We start from the raw sequence: 23,866 nt of genomic DNA on the forward strand, positions 1-23,866 counted from the left end.
ATGGTTTGTTAGAGATGGGTGAAATACAAAGTTTTGGAGTTTTTGAGATTTGAGAGTTTACAATTTGTGGATTTGGGGATTTGGGGATTTGGGGATTTGGGGATTTGGGGATTTGGGGATTTGGGGATTTGGAGATTTTAGGATTTTCAGATTTGGAGATTTGGGGATTTGAGGATTTGAGGATTTGGGGATTTGAGGATTTGGGGATTTGGGGATTTGGGGATTTGGGGATTTGGGGATTTGGGAATTTGAGGATTTGGGGATTTGGGGATTTGGGGATTTGGGAGTTTGAAGACTTTGGGATTTTCGGATTTGGGGATTTGGGAGTTTGAAGACTTTAAGATTTTCGGATTTTCGGATTTTGGAATTCTGGAATTTTAGGGTTTCAGGATTTTAAGAATTTGAATTTTAGAATTTTAAGATAGCCGGATTTTTAGGCTTATAGGATTTTAGGATTTTAAGATTTTTGAATTTCAGGATTCTGAGATTTTAGGATTCTGGAATTTTGAGGCTTTAGGATATTGAAATTTTGGAGCTTTAGGATTTTAGGATTTCAAGATTTCAAGAGTTTAGAATTTTAAGATAGCCGGATTTTTAGGGTTTTGCGATGTTAGGATTTTAAGATTTTTGAATTTCAGGATTTTGGGATTTTAAGATCGTATATTTGCAAAGTTTCCCCATTTTGGGATTTTAGGATTTCAGGATTTTAGATTTAAGAATTAAGATTTAGATTTACTTTAAGACTAATTTAACCTTTGAACTGGCAGCCATTTTGTTACACTGGAAGAATCCATCTTTATATGTTCTAAATTACATTTAAAAATAATATTGTAAATTATATTTATTACAAAGCATTCTCAATTACATTTGTTACTTTAAAACAAGTTAAGTATCCTAAAACCCTAAGTGTCATTAAAAAATGTAGAACCATAGAATAGACCTATTATTCACCAACATATCAATGCCCAAAATCACTAATACGATCGAATAATCAATAAACCAATTCATACAGCAGCATAAAAAATTTCGCTGTCTCGTAACATTTCACCCCTTAACCGTTTTACAGCGACAGCTCGTGAAATCACGTTCAGCAGGAGTAGTAAAAGAAGAAGAGCTTTTTGAACTTCCATGGCGTCCACAACGTTACTATCAATTGTTCCATGACGAAGCGAATAAGAAGAGGAATAGAAGTACATCGAAAGAAGAGAGGAGAAGCTTTGTATGCGGATTACGAATTCGCAAGAACCGTCAATTTACTCGAACTCCAAAGTGGTATGGTTCTTGCAAGTATATGCGTGCGTGTGTGTAAAGCAGTTTGTGCACGTATGCGTGGTCCTTAGATTTCCTCGTAAAACCAGGACGAGAGTGGGCCTCAACCAATGGCAGTGGAGGCATGGCGCTCGAGGTGTGAATTATACATGAGAATATATCCTTCCGCACCCTTTCTCCATCTCCGTTGCACCCTCTTTCTCCGACTCCTCGTCCCCTTTCACTCTATTCGACCTTTCGCTAACCAATGGTTATCTCTTACCCTTATTTGCGCCTCATTTACATACGACCATATGCTCGTACGTATGCAAAATGTATCAACCCACCGTCGGTGTTCACGGGGGATACATGGAGAATATTTTTCGATCGTGGAAGATGGAGATGCGTAACAGAAAACGAACCTATTTTTTCAATTGATCGGAATCGCTTTTAAATAAGAGACTTGGATTATGATTGATGCTTTTTGATCTTGCAATACGGTAGATAGTGGAGGGTATAGGATTATTTTGGGTAAGGGTGCACAGGTAACATTTACGTTTTTGAAATTTGTAAATTATTTTTGAAGTTTCGGATTTTCGCGCTTTCAAGTTTTCGAGTTTCAAGATTTTCAAGACTTTTAAATTTTTAAGTATTCAAGTTCTCAGTTTTTAGACTTTTAAATTTTCAAGTTTTCTAGTTTTCAGATTTTTCATTTTTTTAGTTTTCTAGTTTTCAAGTTTTCAAGGGTTTCTAGTTTTCAAGGGTTTCTAGTTTTCAAGTTTTCTAGTTTTCAAGGGTTTCTAGTTTTCAAGGGTTTCTAGTTTTCAAGTTTTCTAGTTTTCAAGTTTTCAAGTTTTCAAGTTTTCAAGTTTTCAAGTTTTCAAGTTTTCAAGTTTTCAAGTTTTCAAGTTTTCAAGTTTTCAAGTTTTCAAGGGTTTCTAGTTTTCAAGGGTTTCTAGTTTTCAAGGGTTTCTAGTTTTCAAGGGTTTCTAGTTTTCAAGTTTTCTAGTTTTCAAGTTTTCTAGTTTTCAAGTTTTCAAGTTTTCAAGTTTTCAAGTTTTCAAGTTTTCAAGTTTTCAAGTTTTCAAGTTTTCAAGGGTTTCAAATTTTCAAGTTTTCAAGTTTCCAAGTTTTCAAGTTTTCAATGGTTTCTAGTTTTCAAGTTTTCAAGTTTTCAAGTTTTCAAGTTTTCAAGTTTTCAAGTTTTCAAGGGTTTCTAATTCCACAAATTTCCGAATTTTCAAGTTCCAAAAACCCTAGGTTTTCGACTATAAAAACTTTCCGAAACACAAAAGTTCCTAAGTCTTCAAATCTCTCAATTCTCAAATTCCCAGATATCCAAATCCCTGGATCTCCATATTTCTAACTCTATAAATACCTAGACTATAAAATCCGTAGATCTCCAAATTTCTACACCCTAAAATCTCTAGATCCCCCAATTCTCAAATCCCCAAATTGCAACATCCTTAATACTCCTTAATGAGGAGATATAAATATAAAAATTAAAAAATACAAAATTTATCAGATTTTCAAATATGAATTTTAAATAAAAATTTAAAGATCCTCACACGATGACATATCTGAATTTTGATCCTCACACAATGACATATCTGAATTTTGATCCTTTTACAATGTCATATCTGAAACAATGACATATCTGAATTTTGGTCAGACTTTTGTGGAAGTATCACTAGAGTTAGAGATTGGTAAACTGGGCTCATGAAATCAAATGAAACTAACTTACAGTGGCATTTTCTGTGCATCGTTTAGTTTCATTAACGTCGCTGGTGCGAAGCCAGCCTGCTAGCGACGGCGTCGGAACGCCGGCATACATATACGTTCATTTGCTGGTGTATTCGTATGTGTGCAGCTAATGAACTGGCATCGCCCGATTAACCCCAAACTGTGGCTATTATATGCTTCTAGCTCCATGTGCACCTATGCCATCGCTCTTTCTGCTATATAAGCGAGCAGCTTCCTATATCGTACTCCTAAATAGTAATTCAACGATTTCCTTGTCGTTAATGAAGATAGATTTATTATTAGATGAATATCAATTAAACGAGCAGTTGGATGTGATAGACCAAGGATTTTCAAATTATTTAGCATTTCGTGTGAGATGATAATATTAGTTAAGTAAGCTTCACAGGTTGTCATAATAATTAATTATAATTTGTTTGTCGGAAAATGTGAAAATATAAAAGTGTTCATGTAGGTTATCGTATAGGTTATTAAGTAAGATATAATTTTTCTGTGTTTTATTTGTCTGAAGTCATTATTATGTGAGAGAAAAATATAGGGTCCTACTAGTGTTTTGAATAATAGATTTATGTAATTTAGTTTCAAAATTTTCAAATTCTTTAAATTATATATTTTGAAATTTTTTGATTTATGAAGTTTTAGGTTTCTTAGTTTTTAATTTAGGAATGTAGAAGTTTGGACGAGAAGTGTAGAAATTGGGAAATTGAGAAATTGGGAAATTGGGAAACTGAGAAACTGGGAAACTGAGAAATTGGTTACTTCTCAAATTGAGAAATTGAGAAATTAGGAACTTGAGAAATTGGGTAACTTGAAAATTAGGAAATTGAGAAATGGGAAAATTAGAAAATGGGAAATTGAGAAATTAGGAACTTGAGAAATTGGGAAACTGAGAAATTGGGTAATTTGAAAATTGGGAAATTGAGAAATTGGGAAATAGGAAAATAGGGAAATTGAGAAATGGGAAAATTAGAAAATGGGAAATTGTGAAATTAGGAACTTGAGAAATTGGGAAACTGAGAAATTGGGTAATTTGAAAATTGGGAAATTGAGAAATTGGGAAATAGGAAAATTGAGAAATGGGAAAATGGGAAATCGAGAAATTAGGAACTTGAGAAATTAAGAAACTGAGAAATTGGGTAATTTAGAAATTGGGAAATGGAAAGAATGGAAAATGGGAAAATTGGAAAATGGGAATGAAATTCCTACATTTGTACATCGAATCAATTCGAAAGACCATTGCAGTCCATAAAAAGTTCTCCGCTCGTTATTTTTGTAAATAGTTGTTTCGATGCTTGTTGATGACGCTATAAACGCGTCACGGTTGTCGGAATCGCCTTCTAAGTGCTTCATTAAGTACTCTTAATGACTTGGTAAAGAATAAAATCGTTTCAATGAAAAGTAATGACCAACATTACCAAAGTAGCTGTTCTTGATACTCGTTGTATTTCAGAATGGTTGAATTTGCATATATAGCAGCAAAATCAATGTATTAATCTCGATTAATTCAACGAAATAGAGTCGTGAATGAACAACGTTTCTTTAGAATCAAATTAAGTATAGCAGAATGAAATACTTCACTGAGAGGTTTTGTACTTCGATCGACAATTAATGCCCTAATAAGATCATTAAGCGTTATATACATATTTAACGACGGTTTTCCTTCCTTCTTTTCTCTACTTTTCCTTCAAATTAATTCCTCAATTATGTGAATATATTAACGAGAACCTGCCATTGTCATGTACGATGAAAATTAATAAACTGTTGTCGTTCGATTGCCGAATCATTTTTTATTTTCAAATTAAAGTGATGTAGAAAAATAAATAAATAGTAGTTCATAAATATATATCGTGATAAATTAGTACATATGATTAGATAAATAAATACATATTTAAAAAAAAATATCTGATTTTAAACTCCGTAATTAAATTCTATAATTCAATATATTGAAATAAAAATGTACATTTAGAAATTACAGAATATTCTGCAGAATTCATTAAGGTCACCGAATAAATCTACGTTCACGAACAAATTAGTTCGTGAATAGTTACGTCTCGGTAATTGTCGGACGCGAAGTTGCAGGATAAGGAAACGCTGGCCTCGTTGGTTTAATTAGCAATTAATACGCCATTAAAATCATTAAACCCGGTACAAAGCATCAGGTTGTCATTTCACGCAGCTACGAAGGCAACCGGTTGATTATGACAAGCGCGTAGACGTTATAATGCGCGAATTACCTGTATATGGCATATTTGATGCCGTTATCTTGTATAATCATTAGACAGCGAATGATCAAATAATTATGATCGGACGAAGAAATCATACTTATATTTCAATTTGTCGCAATTTTAATAACAGTGAAATACCTTACTTATATATGACGTTTCTTTTTGTATTAAACGACTTTATCGATACAATCATGTTTGACACCCTTGTTATAATGAGTGTTGCAAAATTAATAACTTTTAAAATTATATTAACTTCAAAAATTGAGTAAACTCCCGTTATATTGCTACTAAAGAGGTGAACAGAAGCTGGCAATGCATGATAAAATATAGTGGAAGATAACGGTGTAAAAAATTCAACATTAACCTTACACTGATACATAATTTGGTACACGAACAAAACATATGTATACGTTGCAATAATTTCATAGAATCGTGAAATGTCATCAGAATTACCTATGTAAAATAGTATAATACGTAAAATATAATACGTTTATTACTATTAAAGTTCTTGATAAGAACGCAGTTTTCAATTTCGTACTCAATCAAATTTTAAACAATTGATAATTTCAAAGTGAAGATAATAATTTGATCATCCCCCTGATTTGTGTTAAAGTTATATCGGTGTCTACAGTATAATTTGTTGGAATAATATTTTAAGGATGTTTCTTACCTGAGAATCCTTGAGACCGAGTTTCTCAGCCAATTTCTTACGGTCCGGCTTGCTGATGTACTTTTGTATCTGAAACCTTTTCTCAAGGCCGCGTCGCTGTAGATCCGAGAAGACCGCCCTTCTCATCATTCCTCTGCGCGGCTTTCCACGAGCGTTTGTCGCCCATGGAAACACCAATCCTGTGCTGGCAAAATCACCGAGGCCACCTTGAATCGCACCTGGAAACGCTGTACCTCCACCTGGAGCACCGGGATGATGACCTCCAGTTCCGGAACTGGCAACTGATCATTACATTTCAAGGTGAAAAACATTACGTGACAATCGCATCTTCTCGTAAAAATAAACAGGGTGTCTCGCAATTAGTGTAGGTCCCTGAAATGGGGGCTGATGTGATTCTCAATAAGATTTCCCTTTGCAAAAATAGGGTTTGAAGCTTCGTTTTTGAATTATTAAGTAATATGTGATAGAACTGGTCTAAATATGGGCTTTTATTTCGGAACATATTGCCAAACTGATTAAATATTAATATGTTCCAATGTGTATCGAAATATGTTTGCTTTACAATATAGAGTTAAAATAAGTTTACAAAGTATTTCAAGTACTTAAACTCTAGCTTGTATTTAGACCGTTTTCTAGGTATAAATGAACCATAAAATCATGTTAACACGTTCAATCCCGAGAAGCAGGTGCAACTCGACTGCGATAAAGCGAAGGCGTAAAAAACATTTTTAAATCTGCGAATGTCGAGTCGCGTTAACTTAAGCCATTAGGTTTTTATTACTTCTGTATCACCTCATTTCGTATATTTTTACGTTTGAGCGACTTTACGAGCTTCCAAACATTGTCGTTTACGTGGACTGTGTCTTAAAACACAGTTGGGACCGAAGGTGTTAAACGATTTTTTGAGAGCGATTGTTGTCGGTACAATGATGTTAGAATTGGAGAACAATGAAACTTTCTGTTAATATTTGAAATTTATCATTATGTTTTCTTGATATTGCCTAGAAATTGTTGCAAATAGAAAGAGAAATAAAATTATTAGAGGCAGTTAATTGGAAGTTGTGACTATCATTGACTTGAACTACTAATACCGATATTGTTTCAGTTGGCCAAATTAAAAGAAAATAATCAGAAATTTTATTTGCAATATTTGTAACTGGAAAATACGGCATGAAAGTCAATATCGCAGAAAAATAAAATTATTATTAGTGAAAGTGGATGATTTCGGAAAGTCGCGACTATCGCTGGTTTGCACTACTAGCGTCCATGACAATGTTTCAAAACTCTTCATAAATAATTAATAATTTGACTCTCATGGCAACTATAATGTACTGAATACATGAAATAATAATGTATTAGATATACTATACAGCTTTTGAACCCCGACAAACATAAATACCCTGCATATTTTATTATTACCAAAACTACTGAAACATTTCCTGTTCAATTACTTCAACTTCACATGTATACAAGTTCACAAAATTATACAATATTTCTTCCAATAATTAACGTATTTAAATCTTTTTTATCATTCCTAAAAGAGTAAAAAGAGTTCCTTTTGTAAATAAAAATCAAAGAGTTAAACTAACGTTCCCGATAAAACCACCCAACATTCGAAACCGTAAAAAGTACGCGCAGTAAAAATTAATTACTGGTACATCAAAGACCATATCCGATAGTAATTGAATCAAAGTCATCTAATAACGAACGGGCAATTGAATCTCCAGATCGTATCTGTACAATATTGCCAAGCTGAGCATGACAGTATTATCTGCGCCGATGATATTTGCACGCACTTGTTGCATGCGTGCATTTTGCTTGTGGCGGTGCATGTACATAATATGCTAGTGCTTTCACTGCACTTCATATGCACTCCATGTTCCATACAAGCCTACGTATAACAAGATATTCGATAAACCGGTGCCCGTGCACGTGCCCGCGTTTATAGGCTTTCGCGCCATGTGCGGAAATTTCGGTTTTAAATGTTCACCGGGACCGTGTTTCCGCTTTGCGTCCAACTTGTTTAATAATCTTTCCTCCTGGTTACCAGCGATATATTGCGACAAACTTTCATCAAAAATTCTCTTCCCTTTACAATCGGCCGCTTTATAAACATTGCGATTTTATCTATGTTGTATTTGTAATTTGAATGCGTGTATATGGGGTATGCATAGAAGGTTATGTACAAATTATAGTTTTGGTTTATTGAAATTTATATGTGACGGATGGTATAATAATAAATATTGGATATGCGCAAAAGTACTCATCGGTCATGTATAAATTATACATTATTGAAGTATTTCATTAAAATTTGTAACATTTTGCTATGATGTTATAATATCCGTAAGCTTGTATAATAAAGGGAAGCTGTATTAATTTGCATGAGAACTGAAATTTATTAATTTGTGCACATACTATCTGCTTAATCAGTACAAAACGACTATGTGACCGATACAAAATAATTATAAAAATTAGCTATGAAAGTTATTATTATAGCAAAAATCATCATAAATTTCATAAATTACTAAAATAGTATTATTAGTAATTTGTTAATAATTTACTTTGAGTCTTACGTTGAGTCTAAAAGTGCTTTAAGAACGATGGAAACTTTCGTAATATTATGTTTTTTAAAATTGTGGAATAAAGTTTACCTGTTAAATACGGTCCTCTGTAGAACAGTTGTTGTAACGTATGATGCGCATTCGGGGGTAAATGGCGTTGAGGTGGTTGATGACTGGGCCTGTGATACGGATGGTAAGCTGCCGGTCTTGCGATGGGTTTCGCAATGTTGTAATTCGCCGAATTTTGCAAATTTTGTAGGAACGCGGGTATCGCTTCTGGAGGAAGACTTTGAAAATTCTCTGCAAAAAAAAATAAACGTATTTTAACCTCACCATAGTTTAGAAATATACTTTCAACGCATTGTAATTTTATAATTTTTCTTTTTATAATAATAATACACAAAGGTTTTAGTTGTTCAATTGCGTATTGGTTTGATTGGAAGACAAGGGCAAATACAACCCTATCATGATACTTTAGGGCTAATGGTTAGTAATCAATCAATCCTGCACGCTGCTGATGCTAGCCTATAGATTATGGGGGTAGTGTTTTCTGATGATCTAACGTTCTGCTCAGATGTGTAACGAAAATTCGAATACTAGTGAGATTTCAGTATTAATTGAGTCTAGATATTTCGAATACTTCATGAGTACGATTTTGATAATTGATCTTCCAATTCTGATTCTGTGTCCGAATATCGGTATAATTTATTAGTTGAATATTTTGAATATACGGAACCTTATAAATTACGTATTTAAATATCAATAATGTTCAAGCACCACTGGAATTCGAATACCAGTAATATTTGAATATCGGTAGAATTTACATATTTCAAATATTCGAATGGAATTTGGATCATGCAAATATTTGGTTGACCGAGTACCTGATTACTTGCACAAGTCTCATAATACCTGCATATTATGAAGCACAAAGATGGGACAATTGCCGGATCGAAAGATATTATTTAACGAAACGTTTCACACGACGCAGGAGCAAATACGGTCTGCTTTTTACGGACGAATTCACCATCAAACGCCCAAGGTTCCGGATTTTCGCACGACAGAATGCTCAAGTCGTTGTATTCCTTGTGATGCATAATTCGAGCTGACACCCCCGACTAAACCCTCCTCAACAGCTCCAGGCGGAGCCCAACCTCTTGTTGACGCACGCTTCAACACCTCCAGAGTAAATACTCAGATATTTAGTGCGCGAAAATAGCTTGGATATATTTCGTCTTTCACGAATTGAAATGATACGATTGCTTTTGACAGAATGGACACAAAGTTTGCGCAAGAGTGTAGTATCTACCATAGATCGCAAACAAACCTGTAGGTTTGTTTTATTACCTGTTATAAAAATGATAAGTGTGGACAATTCCACGATTGATCGTCTGAATTAAATAAACTGTACTTTAGTACAGGAACGAAAAGCATTTTTATTTGTTCGTGTCAAAGTTTATCAAGTATTTTATTACGAATTATAGTGTAATATTGTAATTTGTATTTAATAGGGTGACGTGTTTGATATTTCTTATGACAGAAATACTAATACAAAATTAATAATTATTGCGAAGTTGTATAAGTGTGTAATATATAGGAATAACACGTGGCGATATAATAGGTGGCGATATAACGCGTGGTGATATAATAGGTGGCGGTATAATGCGTGGCGATATAATACGTGGCGGTATAATGCGTGGCAATATAACGCGTGGCGGTATAATGCGTGGCGATATAACGCGTGGCAATATAACGCGTGGTGGTATAACGCGTGGTGGTATAACGCGTGGCGATATAATACGTGGTGGCATAATGCGTGGCGATATAACGCGTGGCGGTATAACGCGTGGCGATATAACGCGTGGCGATATAATACGTGGCGGTATAATACGTGGCGATATAACGCGTGGCGGTATAATGCGTGGCGATATAACGCGTGGCGATATAATACGTGGCGGTATAATGCGTGGCGATATAACGCGTGGCGATATAACGCGTGGCGATATAATACATGGCGGCATAACGCGTGGCGATATAACGCGTGGCGATATAATACGTGGCGGTATAATGCGTGGCGATATAACGCGTGGCGGTATAATGCATGACGATATAACGCGTGGCGGTATAATGCGTGGCGACATAACACATACCGACATTAACGCATTTCAACAATAACGTGTGAATGTATTAACGCATGGTGATATAACGCGAGGCGACATAAAGTTGTTCTGTCAATACAGAAAACGAACAAAATTCCAATATCCGAAGATAAACGATTTCTAACGAGCCTTGACGAGTTTAATTTTACTCTTTATACAATCATTCACACACGTCCAAGAAAAGTAATCCGGCATATTTGTAACATACTTGTTCACAATCGTTTCGCCACGCCCACTGTGCCCGACAAAAGAAAACGAAGAGAGAAAAAAGAGAAAGGGCTGACGTGTTTGAAAATAATAAAATAATAGAGCCACGGAGCCTGTACGTTCTACGACGACCAAGAAGCCAGAATCGAACGACGAAGAGGAGAAAGAGAGGTTTGCCTTGCGTTCATCCAGACAATGCTTTAACAATGGCCCATACACGACGTCCTATTGTGCCGGTGTACCCCATAAAATACTCATCGCCTTTTATCGTTGTTTTCGTAGCCAGCCAATAAGAGGAGGTCCCTGGTTAGAATCCCTGGCCAACTAATAACGGCTTAACCTCCAACGGAAACACTGAATGGGAATCGTTTTTTAAGCTGCTCCACCTCCTTACGGCTCCCCTTCGCGACTCTTTCTCTTTCGCTCTAACCAAGCCGGCTAAATAAAATGAAAGATTAAATCTCCAGCCTGTCGAGGATATCCAGAACAGATCCAGCTCGCGTGTTGTTACAGTTGTTAGAGGTTGTGCTCTTTTTTATGGCCGGGCTCAAAGACCCTCCCTTTTTCGCTTTTTTTCCCTTTTGGACTTGATCTAACGCAACCGAGGTACAACATATCGGTGGTTATTCTTTGGGATTAGGGTATTTGATGCATTATTAAGTAGACACCGCTGCAGGTTTACCCCGATGAATGGGGAGTTCGACGATTTATGCACGGCAGGAAACGACGTGTTCCTATTCGTAATGGGGAAGGATGTTTGTCTTAGCGCATGGTTAGCGAGCTGATGTGCACTGGCAGTTTATCGCGTCTGACGTGATAACTCGATCGAGAGTTCAAGAGACGATCACTGGAACATCATAGAATCATAGAGGGAATTTAATGTGGTCGCTGCGTATGTCACGCATTCGTGTCATATTCGGTTGATATTGATAATATTAATTTCAAAGATAATTGCGCGGAAATTGATGGTAATGGCGTTTGATTAGTATGAGCGAGTGTGGGTTTTCTGAAATTCGGCTTTATTGTTTTCTCATTCTACTGAATTGTAAGGAAATTCTCCGTATTTTTAAATCTCTAAATTATTCGAATTTCTATGTTACATAAAACAGTCTTAAATTCTTAATTTTAATAATCATCAAATATTCAATTTACATAGTTACAAATCTTCAAATTCTCAAATTGTCAAATTCTGAAATTTCTATGTTTCAGATATCTCTAAATTACCTACATACCCAAATTTCTAAAATTCCAAGAACTCCTAAATTCTGAAATTTCTGGATGTCAAATTCCTGACAAATTCTTTCCTGCTCTGCCCATAATCGTCGAACACGAGGACAAACAAGCTACATTTCCCACACATTACGTTACACGAATTTCGAGTACATTTCCAATGGCGAGTTATCTCGTCCTCTCCGGTTAACAGGTTAAAAAGTCTCGATTCGAAAAAAGAAATACTAAATCTGCGCCGCGTCGAGAAAAAAAGCTCTATTAAAACAGGGTGAAACAAAACAACGCCGGTTATATGCATTTCGCCATCCATCTACTCGAGTCTCGCACGGTGTCACGCTCGATATCGAAAAATATCAATAATAGTGACAAACAACAACGAGAAAAAGGGGGGGGGGGGAGGTCGGAGGAGTCCGGGAGGGGTTGAATAAAAGCGTGTGACATTCGGGATAGGCGGAAAGGCGAGAAAGAGCGAGGCTAACAGAGAGAAAGAGTGCGAGTACCTGGTAAATCGCACAACGATTGGCGAAAATGCTAAATTTAACGTCGCTCTCCCGTCAAACGCCCATCCACTCCAGACCCGGCGCCCTCCTCCCAACCCCCCGTCGAACCTCCTGCCCGCTCGCCCGCCCCCGTCCGCCCGCCCGGTACCGTCCCGGTATTCGCTCGCGTCCGTCGATGAATTTCGAGTTTGTTGCCAATCACTTTTTCGCGCAATTATTTCACAACATTTCGACATGACGTACAAACCGAGCGAAGCGAGCGATAATAGCGAGGGGGTGGGTTTTTCAGGGGGACAGCTCGCGGACGCTGGAGGGTCTATCGGAGGCGATGGATTCACACAAGAGGCAGAGAGGGTTTTCGGGGGAGGGATGTAACACATGCACGTGGCACGGTCAATGCATCCGCTATCCGACAAATGCACGAAACCCCACCCCGTGTATTTCGAGCGCACCAAATTTCCCCGAACTACCCTCTCTCTTTAATCAACCTGCGCTCCTCTTCTACCAGGCGCATGCATGCAATCCGCCAATGTTAAATGCAACATTTGCCTCTCCACCTATCTACCTTCATCCCCTGATGAACCACCACCTCGTTTCCCTCCCCTGTTATACTACACCACCACCGACCCACCCCCTCCTTCTCTCTGTCTCGCTTGTTCACTGTACACGTTTATGTATTTATCGTACGTGCATGAACTTTATCGACTCGTGTCAATCACTCGTTAGTGGTAGAGAAGGGAGGTGCGTGGGGAGGCGGGGGTTGGAAAAAAAGGATGATAGCGATGCGAGAGATTGTATGGTTGATGTACAGTATAATGATTCGAGTTCCTGAGTCTTTGTTTTTTTTTTTTTTGTTAAAATGAAAATAATAGAAAATAAGATGTTCGTGGTTGGAGACGAACGTGAACATTACCCCTTTGTTACAAGATTCAATTTTAGGAAGAAAAAATATTTTATCAATGATAACAACAAGAGTGGATGTATTCTTCTTCTGTGTTAGAAATATATTTAAAGAAACGACTTATAGATTATTACTACATTTTCAATATAATGTAATGATAAAATGTAAAATAATAATTAAAATTTGTTTAACCCTTTGCACTCGAAAGGTTACACTCACCATTCAATTTAATGCAACAATTTAAAATAAATATTTTCTTATCGAATGTTTAATATTATGTAACATATAAACTACAATAATAGCAATTAATAGAAAAATAATACTTAAAAAAAATTCAATCAACTTTTCACTTAAAAAGTTTCATCGCAAATAGCAAAAGTATGAGTGCAAAATCATGAAAATCCTGAAATATTGATTGACCGTCCGCAAAACATATGAAACTTTCAATATTGAAACAGTAGAAGAGAAATAAATTTAAAAACTGAAAAAGTGCTCAAATAATTTGATAAAATGATTCCGTTTGAACGACTACGTTACTGGTTCGATTGCGACGATAAATCTAAACGTCCGGTAATAGTCCGTTCAATTTCGCGTGGACATCGCGTCGCCGGGATTACTGTGAATAAGGAAACGCGATAAGAGGCACGGTAATACATCATTGGGTCCTGCCGGTTGTCTAATATTATAGGCACCAATCGTAAGGGCTTAATATTGGGGTGAAGGTAAGTGGCGGACCAGCTGACGTCCTGCTCCACCCTGCACGCACGCTGCGACTCGTCTTGAGGGTGTGCGGATGAGATTTAGGGACCGACGACAGAAGTCTGCTGCCGACACTGATTTGTGGTGAGCTTTGTTTCAACACTCTAAATACCGCTGGAATAACATTCTTTCGATCCTTTCATTTTCTCTAGCTTTATTACATCGGGTTCACGCTTTTTCTGTTAACAAAAGACGTACAGATATTGAAACCCGCTAGAATTTTTTGAACGACTCCACAGCATATCTGAATTTGGATAAATGGTCCGAACTCGGAAAATCAAACTAATCAGACCAATTATATGAATCTGTAAAAATTGGGTCAATTATTTAAATGTGGAATTTGAATTTGGAAAATCGAACTACGTCTGAATTTGTAAGATCGAACGTTATTTCCATCAAAAAATGTATGACTATTATTGGAACTACGATAATTTTGTTCTACAAATTTTTTATACTTTTTCAAATCAAAAATAGTAAAATTGGGAAAATCAGAACGTGATTAAAGATTTATGATGACTTCCCAATCCGGCTGGAGGCACTGTATAAAACTTTGCGTACTGAATTAGATTGACTTATTAAGTCATTTGAAGTGAAAGTAATAACGATTTGGTACTCTATGCTCCATATTATTATGTGAAGTTCAATAACTTCTTAGGGAGTAAACTAATATATTTTCTCTAAAATATGTTGATATAGTGTATTGATTTATATCAACTATTTTTAATAGAATAATTCTTTTATTTCCATAAAAGTGGTTCGTTTGCAAAATTTGTTTCACAGTGGGATATATTTTGATTTCATGGAATAAACATTCTCTAATTGTGTATAGATTTTTATAATTTTATTTATAATATCTAGGATGATTCACTCAACATGCTTACTCCGAATATTTAAAATGTGTGTTGTAAGAAAAAGTCTTTTATCCAAAAGATTCATGTTTTAGAGAAACACTTGTAGTGCATGCACTTTTTTGTAGATTGCTGCATTTCAGAGACTTCAAGATCAAGAACCAAAGCAAAATTACTTGCTAAGTATTGATAACTATTGCTAACTATAACTAAGGCCTAATAAAGGTGTTTTTACTCAAAATTCAAGATATTTGCATATTTTGAAGTAAACAGTACATTGTGACAAGTTATTTAGAATATGCAAATTGAAACCACCGTATAGAAGACAGTTCAAAACATATCTTAGCATCTTTTGTATTAAATAATTCCAGAGTAAAAATTGTAAAAATTGAAAGCAGCAAAATATATCAACATCGATATTTGAAAAATATTTTCTCGTTTTTTCCAAAAAATGTGTTCAAAGCACATCGAAGCGTAAAACTAGACGTACACGAAACTAATTGCGAGTGCCAAAGAGTGTCTAAGTTAGTGCAAATTACCGGAATGTGGTCGCCTGTCATGATTGCCACCGAGTATAGCGTTGACGCTGAACTTGAGCTGCGGCTTTTCCTTCTCCTGGATGGTCCTGCATGCGGGTCCTAAGCACTGTTCATCCCCGCAGGAACAGGCGATCGTTCTCTCACCTATCCTGTCGACGACACGCTCAACCGCCACCTCTCTCTCCCCTTGAATCGTCATCTCGTCGGACGTGTGCATGACGTTTCTGCATCCAAGGTCGTACCGTCTGTCCGGGTGTAACGTCGTCACCCGTTCACCGGCCAGCATCCCGTCGTCCTTTTCCCTATCCCCTTGAAGCCCGCTGTCCATCTCGATGCTGGTCGGGTCCTCGTCGGCATTCGAATTGCACGAATCGACACCGGAGTTCGATCGATTCTCGATCCTCTCGTTACAAAGCCTCTCCATCGCGCACAATCGATCGACGATCACGTGGCCGTCGATCCTCTCGTTCTTCACGTCCGCGTAAGCGATCTGATTCCTCTCCATCTCATCCTTCTGTCGCAGCATTTGTATCCGATCGTTCCTCCCGGAACTTCTCTGATGATCCCTGCAGTCGATCATCGGATTCCCTCGATCGGAACCACGTGGACCAGCCGAGGATCCGCGTTGATCCAACTGTTCCTGATTCGCGCTCGAAGGCGACACCTTCTCCCGAGAGATCCTCAGGTTCGCCTCGCACTCTCTTTCGCGTTGTCTCGCGACCAAACTCGCTGCCCAGTTCAAGGTCAAGCTGGTCAGATCAGCGCCGGGCGATGCCTTACTCTGGAGCAGATTCTCCATCAAAAAGGGCGAGGTCATTGCACTTTGTTGCAGATTCTTCAGCATCGCCGCTGACGAAGGAAACATATCACGACTCCTTGGCCTACCAACCCGCACCCCAAACTCACACCCGGTTGGCTCTTTCCCGCTCACTCGATGCTTTTGCACTTCTCTTCAGCGACTTGACAGATTATCAACGATAATCGAGCGTGATCGTAAATCCTTTTTTACCGATCTTTCCATTTGTTGCACTTGATCAAATGTTACTTTACCGGACACTTACCGTTGACCTTGAATCGGAAACGAGATAGTTAAGGTTCCTAAAGGATAGTAAAGGATATTAGACACGATGCTCGAGAACGACGTTACATATTCCTCGCGGTCACAACGAACAAGACAACCGGAAAGTCAAACGAACCGCACTGCTGTTCCCGGCTCCATTAACACGTTTAACGGATAAAAATTGATTCTTCAATCGACGATCGCGCGGCATGGCATCGTTTCACTGATGGTCACACAAGGTCCGCACGTGGGCCATTTCACATGGCCGCGCAAGGGAACTGTCACGAAACGGTGCGGTGGCTCGAGAAGGAACGTGCGATTTCGGCAGCGGAATGTCAACTGACGTGCATGCGAGCACAGAGACAGACAGAAAGAGGGACGGAAAGAGAGAGAGAAGGGCTGCTCGGAGCGTGGCAGCGCAACGTGAGAGCGTGCAACCCTCGAATGAAAGCCGACAAAGGCATATAGCTACCACTCTTCCGCCCCTCTCGCCCCTGGCCGTTCGCTGGCTCCTCGAAACAACCCCCTTCAACGTATAGGCAGTGGCTTATATGTACATAGAAGGGGAACGGAGTGTGTTGCCACCCCTCTGAAACCTGGTGTGCCCCATCCCTCTTTCCCTCTTAGGTGAGATAATACAGACTATAAGCCGAGCAATTCGGGGTTTGGCTCGCTCGGTAATGCCGTAATAAAATCATACTCCCATCAAACGGCGCTGCGCGCACCCCCTCCCCCCGTTTAAAGGTAACGGAAGGGACGGAGCGAAGGAGCAAAGAGCGGGGTGGGAAGCACGAACGTAGCAGGGGTGGCTCGCCAAGTGGCAAGGGAGGAAAAAAGCTAGGAGACTCGAATTCCTTTGCTCCTAACGATTGGATTTTATTTGACGAAGCCGACCAACGGTCCGTCCAATCGTCTGCTTCGAGGGTAGTCCATGACCACGCCTACTCACCCCTCTGAATCGCGTGTTTTCTCTCTCTCACTCTTTCTTTCTTTCATCCCCCCGTTTCTCTCTCCCTCTCGATCACGCTCCGCGTATCCTTCTTCTTCTTCTTCTCCGGCCTTCGTTGTCTTGCTACGTCCTTTTCGCTCTTATATTCGTTCCATGAGGCCGCCAGTAGGGGTTGCCGAAGCGGTACTCTCTACACCCTTATCAACATTATTATCTCTCACTAACATCAACACCCGGCATACGTGTACAGTTTTATCGGTGTGGTTAGGTACCGTTGCACGTCTGTTTTCCTATGATTCTATATACGTGTTTAGGTGTGCGTGGGGGCGTACGTGTTGTACCAGATCGTTTCGCGCAATGTGATTTTCTTATAGGTATAATTATACCGGCGTCGCTCGCCCGGCCACTTTTCTCCTGCTTAAAACGACGTTATAACGGTTATAACGATTGCGGCATCGGGGATGATAATAACGGTTATAATAATAATATTAATAATAACCGGGAGATTAACGAAACTACTTGGCGACGATCCACCATCAGATTTCGAAGTTACTGAAGGTGACTTCATTGATTCTACAGTGTTATATATGAACTTCACTGGGTTACAACGGTGATGGGCAGATTGAGAGCCCGTTTGAAAGGGCACTGGGGTGTTCTGATACGGTGTTCGATATTCATGGAAATTTTAACATCTTTAATTTGAGAGTTTAAAGATTTAGAGATTTACAAATTTATAATTTTTTAAACTTGCCAATTTTTAAACTTTTGAATTTACTCTTGTCTCTTTCATTTGTAATATTCATAATAATATTTTATATTTTTGTATTATATTCAATATTATCACGGGTTTCAAAGTCACCAATGATATTTTTACATATGAGTGTATATTTTTTTTTCATAGTATTATCATTCGAAATACATCTAAAAATTAAACTAACTCAGTCTTACTGCAACAAAACTTATATGTGAAAATACATTAGTGTTCCATGGCCTCAAAAACTTCAAGAAGATAATTTTAGCACAAAGACAATCTTTGTACTATTTTGATACCATCGAAACAATAATATCATAACTGTTAAAGATATGGTTACGTATAAATGCAACCCTTCTCCGACATACGTATCGCCAAAGTCTGTCGCATAATATCGATCACAGTTGTCAAATCGGTAAATTTAATCTCGACGCGGTTAATTAAATTATCGAGTATCATAATGCTGTGAGTCTTGGCATGTACATCGGTTAGCACGTATCCCAGCGTCGACATAATATGAAACGATCGTGTCGAAGACAGGATCCTCGAAGCCAGCCCTTCCCCATCGGGTCATCGAAACAGGCGCAAATAACAATATCGGCGAAGAAGTAAACGACGGAGAAAGTAGGATAGTAGAAGAGTGGAGAATATATTGGAAGCTTAAGTAGAATCGTCTAGCAGCGAAGGGTCGCGAAAACAGGAGGGGTGGTCCATCGACTCTGATTCTCGGTGCTTTTTCTTACACGATTTTCCAGCCTCTATAGCGAGGTCCACCAGGAGGGTTGCCTGTGCCACGTGATGGTGGAGGGTGGTGCAACCAACGAGAGCGTACCACGAGCCACCCTTTCCTCTCGATTCGACCCCTCGCACCCCCTCGCAGAGGGTGGGATGCCACGGCCACGCCTACCCTTCGGAATCACCTCTACCTCGTCGACGTCACGACTTATCACCCTCTCAGCATGGATGGTGGTGGTGCCTCGGTAGTGTCGAGGGTGGCTGGAACGGGGGGTTGGTACGGGGGTGAGACGACGGGCCGACAGTGGCGATGCTCCGAAGAAGAGGAACCAAAGGCAAAAGCGGAGAAGGAAAAAAATAATGAAATGAACATCGCCGCTTTCGTGGATGGGGAATCGTGGAATTATTATAAGAGTTCCGGGGTTGAGGTTGCCACGGCTTATATAAATTGGGGGTGGATTCGCCGCGGAGCGCCTTCCCGTAGTATTAGTAGTAGTCTCACGGAAAAGAGGACCCAACAGGAAAAAAGATTCGTTTTGTACCAGCCGGAGATAATTATTCATTCATCCAACCAGCCCGGAATGGGATATCAAAGTTTCAAAATGGGCGAATAATGTGGTTTTTGAGCGTAAAGTGCTCCACCTTTTTCTTCTTGCTCGCTGGAATTCTTTAATCCACTGTGCGTCTGCACGAATTTTAAATTCCTACAGTTTTTTAACTGAAACGCATGCCGGTTCGTTTAGCAATTGCTAAATACATACACTTATTTAGTTTCATATTGAAAAAGTTATAGTACCTCTTTGTAAAGCGTAAATTTTTTTTAGCCCACTTTTTATTAAATTTCCAGTTTTTGATACTGTTAGAAAGTTTAACAATTTACATTGACGATAACAATTCTTCAAGCAACAAAATACGCTACACTGAATGTGACCAGTTACATTAAGAATAAAATGTGAGAGTTAAAAAGATTGTAAAAAGCGTTTCTAGGAACGATAATACTAATCATCTCGCATCTTAGGTTAACTGTCGCTTAATTAGTAACGCAATTAACGTCTTAACGGGAAGAGCAGTTAAGTGTCAACGATACGAAAAGTATGAACCTTTTACTCTAGCAGAATCTTCGCGATATTACTCTCGATTTGCATCTTGGAACTTTCCTGTCGTCGTGCCCGAAACTTCTTTACGCTCCACGCCGGGCTAATGCTAATAAGGGCAACCGTCTCTTACAAATTGATATTTAAGCGGCAAGTTCTACAACCGATGAGTTGTACGACCGAGGATCAAATTATTCTCCGTCAACATGTAAAATACTGACGATAATTCGGCGATTCGGGCGGCGTGCCGGTAGAAACTTCAATATTCTTGGGACTCGAAAGGTTGCGACTCGTTTGAATGAGAAAAGGAAGAAGCGTCATGATGAAAGCCACGGTAGACACGGCAAGCTTTGGAAATTTCAAGATTTAGGGTTTCAAATGTATCGTGGGTTTTGAAATTTGATTATTTGGAGAATTTGAAAAAGGGATTTGGAAATTTAGAGATTTGGGGATATAGGGATTTGGGGATATAGCGGTTTGGGGATATAGCGGTTTGGGGATATAGGGATTTGGGGATATAGGGATTTGGGGATATAGGGATTTGGGGATATAGCAATTTGGCGATATAGGAATTTGGGGTTATAGCAATTTTGAGATATAGCGGTTTGGGGATATAAGGATTTGGGGATATAGGGATTTGGGGATATAGCGATTTGGGGATATAGCGATTTTGGGATATAGCAATTTGGGGATATAGCGATTTGGGGATATAGCAATTTGGGGATATAGGGATTTGGGGATATAGGGATTTGGGGATATAGGAATTTGGGGATATAGGGATTTGGGGATATAGCGATTTGGGGATATAGCGATTTGGGGATATAGCAATTTGGGGATATAGGGATTTGGAGATATAGCAATTTGAGAATATAGGGATTAGGGGAGATAGCAATTTAGGGATATAGGAATTTGGCAATATATGAGATTTGGGGACATAGAAATTTCGAACTATTGAGATTGCGAAATGAGGAAATTTGATGATAGAGGAATTTAGAGATTTCAAGATTTGCAGATAAAAGAATTCGGGGAAATAGGGATTTGGAAATATAGTAATTTGGAAATATAGAAATTAGATAATATAATAATTTAGAAATGTAGAAATTAGGTAATATAGTAATCCGGAAATATAGAAATTAGATAATACAGTAATTTGGAAACGATCGAATTTGCAGAATTCGAAAATACAAAAATTCGAAAATTAAAAGTTTTATATTCTGGGAATAACAAAATTCATAAATTCGAAATAGAATAAAAAAATGTCTAAATTATGAAATTTGCAAATATGGAAATTTGTCGGTCATAAAATACCCCGCGCTCAATCTCGACCACAAAAGTTTCGATAGCTTTCGATCCGACACGTTTTTCACGTAACATAATAATTTTTCAGGATCGCACGAAAGGGACGGAACGACGTCTCGCGTGAAGAAGGATAATCGCGGGGCGGTCGAGTAATAATATTATTCTGATAGGGAGCAGTTATAAGCATATGACGCCACCGACTTATGTCTCTCGTCCCGTAACAGGCCGTCCATGTGTGTATAATACTCGTATATTTTCCATCGTCGTCGACTGGCAGCATCGTACGAGTGTGTCACGTTTATTGTTGCGCGTATCGGATACGAAGAAACGTGCGTGAAATCGGCTTTATTGGATACATTCATCCCCTTACTCAATAACGCGGCATTAAGTACACGTATCGACTTTAATACGTTGTCCTAATAACTTCTTATTGCTGCACGATTTTATAAATCGCAGATTTTACGAGCTATAATCGCAGTCGCTTCCTTTTCATTGTAGTTATATTCCATTATATTCTAAAAATATACATTCCTTTTTGGATTTTTATCTGAACTATTATTGACGTTAAATTATCGATAAATATCGGTAATATCGAAGTTGTTAAGGAAAAGACAATTCGGTATCGTTGAAGCGAATGAGTATTTGGGAAGGCATTGCTAAAACCAACGAGTATAATTGAAATAAGACATATGTTGTTTTATCGATCAAATATTTTTATTCTCATTTAAAGTTTAATATAACCTAGCATAATCTAATCCAATTATGAATTGGTCAAATAAATTGAATTATTTTTACCTGCAGTTAGAACGAATTTTATCATAGAGTACAGTACAAATAGATTTAAAAGATTAAATTATGTGATATGTTAGATTAGGTTAGAACTGAAGTTCAAGCAAAAAAAAATTGTAAAGCTTGCTTTAACAAAATCATTGCCACGTTCTGCTCAATAAGATATCGATAATCACTGGTAGAAACCCACCTACAAATTTCTTGCTAAATTCACCAAAAATGAATTTTTTAACATGATATTAATTATCAATCTAATTCTCTAGTTCAAATAATTATTATGATCCCACAATTAATCACATACCGACCCGTTTTTCATCCTAATTATATCCAACCGAGATTCATTATACATCGATTACCAATAATGGTATAGCGACGCATGTGAATTAAATACTACATTACTCATAACACAAAATGATTTGTATCATCGATCTGAATTTACGGAGAATGGAACAGATAGAATGAAGTCGATAGTTTTTGATAACAAACGATGAGGCACAAAACTGTGAAACCGTCTGCAGCCTCGCGCGAGAAAGACGTATCGAGTGAGTAAGTTGTTAGGTATAGGTGGGCGGGTATATAAATTGTCACCTAGCAGTCGCACGTAGGGGCTGTCGCTACGGGTTCGAGATTGCTTTGTTTGGGATAAAGAACGGTACGAGAGGAAGTTGGTATAGAAGGATAATAAAGAAGAAAAGGAGTGGAAGGGAAAGGAGGGTGGCCGAGGAAAATCCGATATCTCGGTGAAATGAGAACTTTCCTGCTATATCGATGTACATCCTACGTATACATACATATCCTACACGAAATTTAAGATTTTTGCTCTTCGTATGCTGCGGGACGTGTTAACTCCTATGCTACAGTCGCAAACTTTATTTTTTGGATTATTTTATTTTGGCTATTTTGAACTATTTCTAATTTTTTTAAAGTTACAACTTTTGTCATTTTTGTAATTTTTGCAATTTTTAGAATTTTGAGAATATTGGGATTTTGGGAATCTTGGGAATTTTGGAACTCGGAAAATTATGGAATTTGGAATTTTGGAATTTGGAAATTTTGGAATTTGGAAATTTTGGAATTTGGAAATTTTGGAATTTGGAAATTTTGGAATTTGGAAATTATGGAATTTGGAAATTTTGGAATTTGGAAATTTTGGAATTTGGAAATTTTGGATTTTGGAAATTTTGGAATTTGGAAGCTCTGGAATTTGGAAGTTCTAAAATTTAGAAATTTTGGAATTTGGAAATTGTGGAATTTGGAAGTTCTGGAATTTGGAAATTTTGGAATTTGGAAGTTCTGGAATTTGGAAGCTCTGGAATTTGGAAATTTTGGAATTTGGAAGTTCTAGAATTTAGAAATTTTGGAATTTGGAAATTATGGAATTTGGAAATTTTGGAATTCGGAAGTTCTGGAATTTGGAAATTTTGGAATTTGGAAGTTCTGGAATTTGGAAGCTCTGGAATTTGGAAATTTTGGAATTTGGAAGCTCTGGAATTTGGAAATTCTGAAATTCTGAAATTCTAAAATTCTGAAATTCTGAAGATCTGAAATTTTGAAACTCTGAAATTTGTAAATTCAGAAATCTGA

General features: G+C 37.8%; 1 protein-coding gene across 2 annotated transcripts in view; it reads right to left on the bottom strand.

Moving 5' to 3' along the window:
* Dbx (homeobox protein Dbx) overlaps positions 1-17,155 on the bottom strand; it is a 35,497-nt gene extending 18,342 nt beyond the window's left edge. The window contains exons 1-3 of one of the 2 annotated variants that reach the window (XM_012280634.2): positions 15,606-17,140; positions 8,556-8,765; positions 5,905-6,185 (exon numbers count right to left, since the gene is read on the bottom strand). In XM_012280634.2, coding sequence (XP_012136024.1) covers positions 5,905-6,185; positions 8,556-8,765; positions 15,606-16,470 — 1,356 coding nt within the window. In that variant the 5' untranslated portion in view covers positions 16,471-17,140. Of the gene's footprint in view, positions 1-5,904; positions 6,186-8,555; positions 8,766-15,605 lie in introns of both variants that reach the window. The other variant, XM_076536569.1, reaches the window with a different exon arrangement.
* Positions 17,156-23,866: the final 6,711 nt, after the last annotated feature.

This window comes from Megachile rotundata, chromosome 1 (genome assembly GCF_050947335.1).
Source record: "Megachile rotundata isolate GNS110a chromosome 1, iyMegRotu1, whole genome shotgun sequence".
NCBI classification, from domain to species: Eukaryota; Metazoa; Arthropoda; class Insecta; order Hymenoptera; family Megachilidae; genus Megachile; species Megachile rotundata.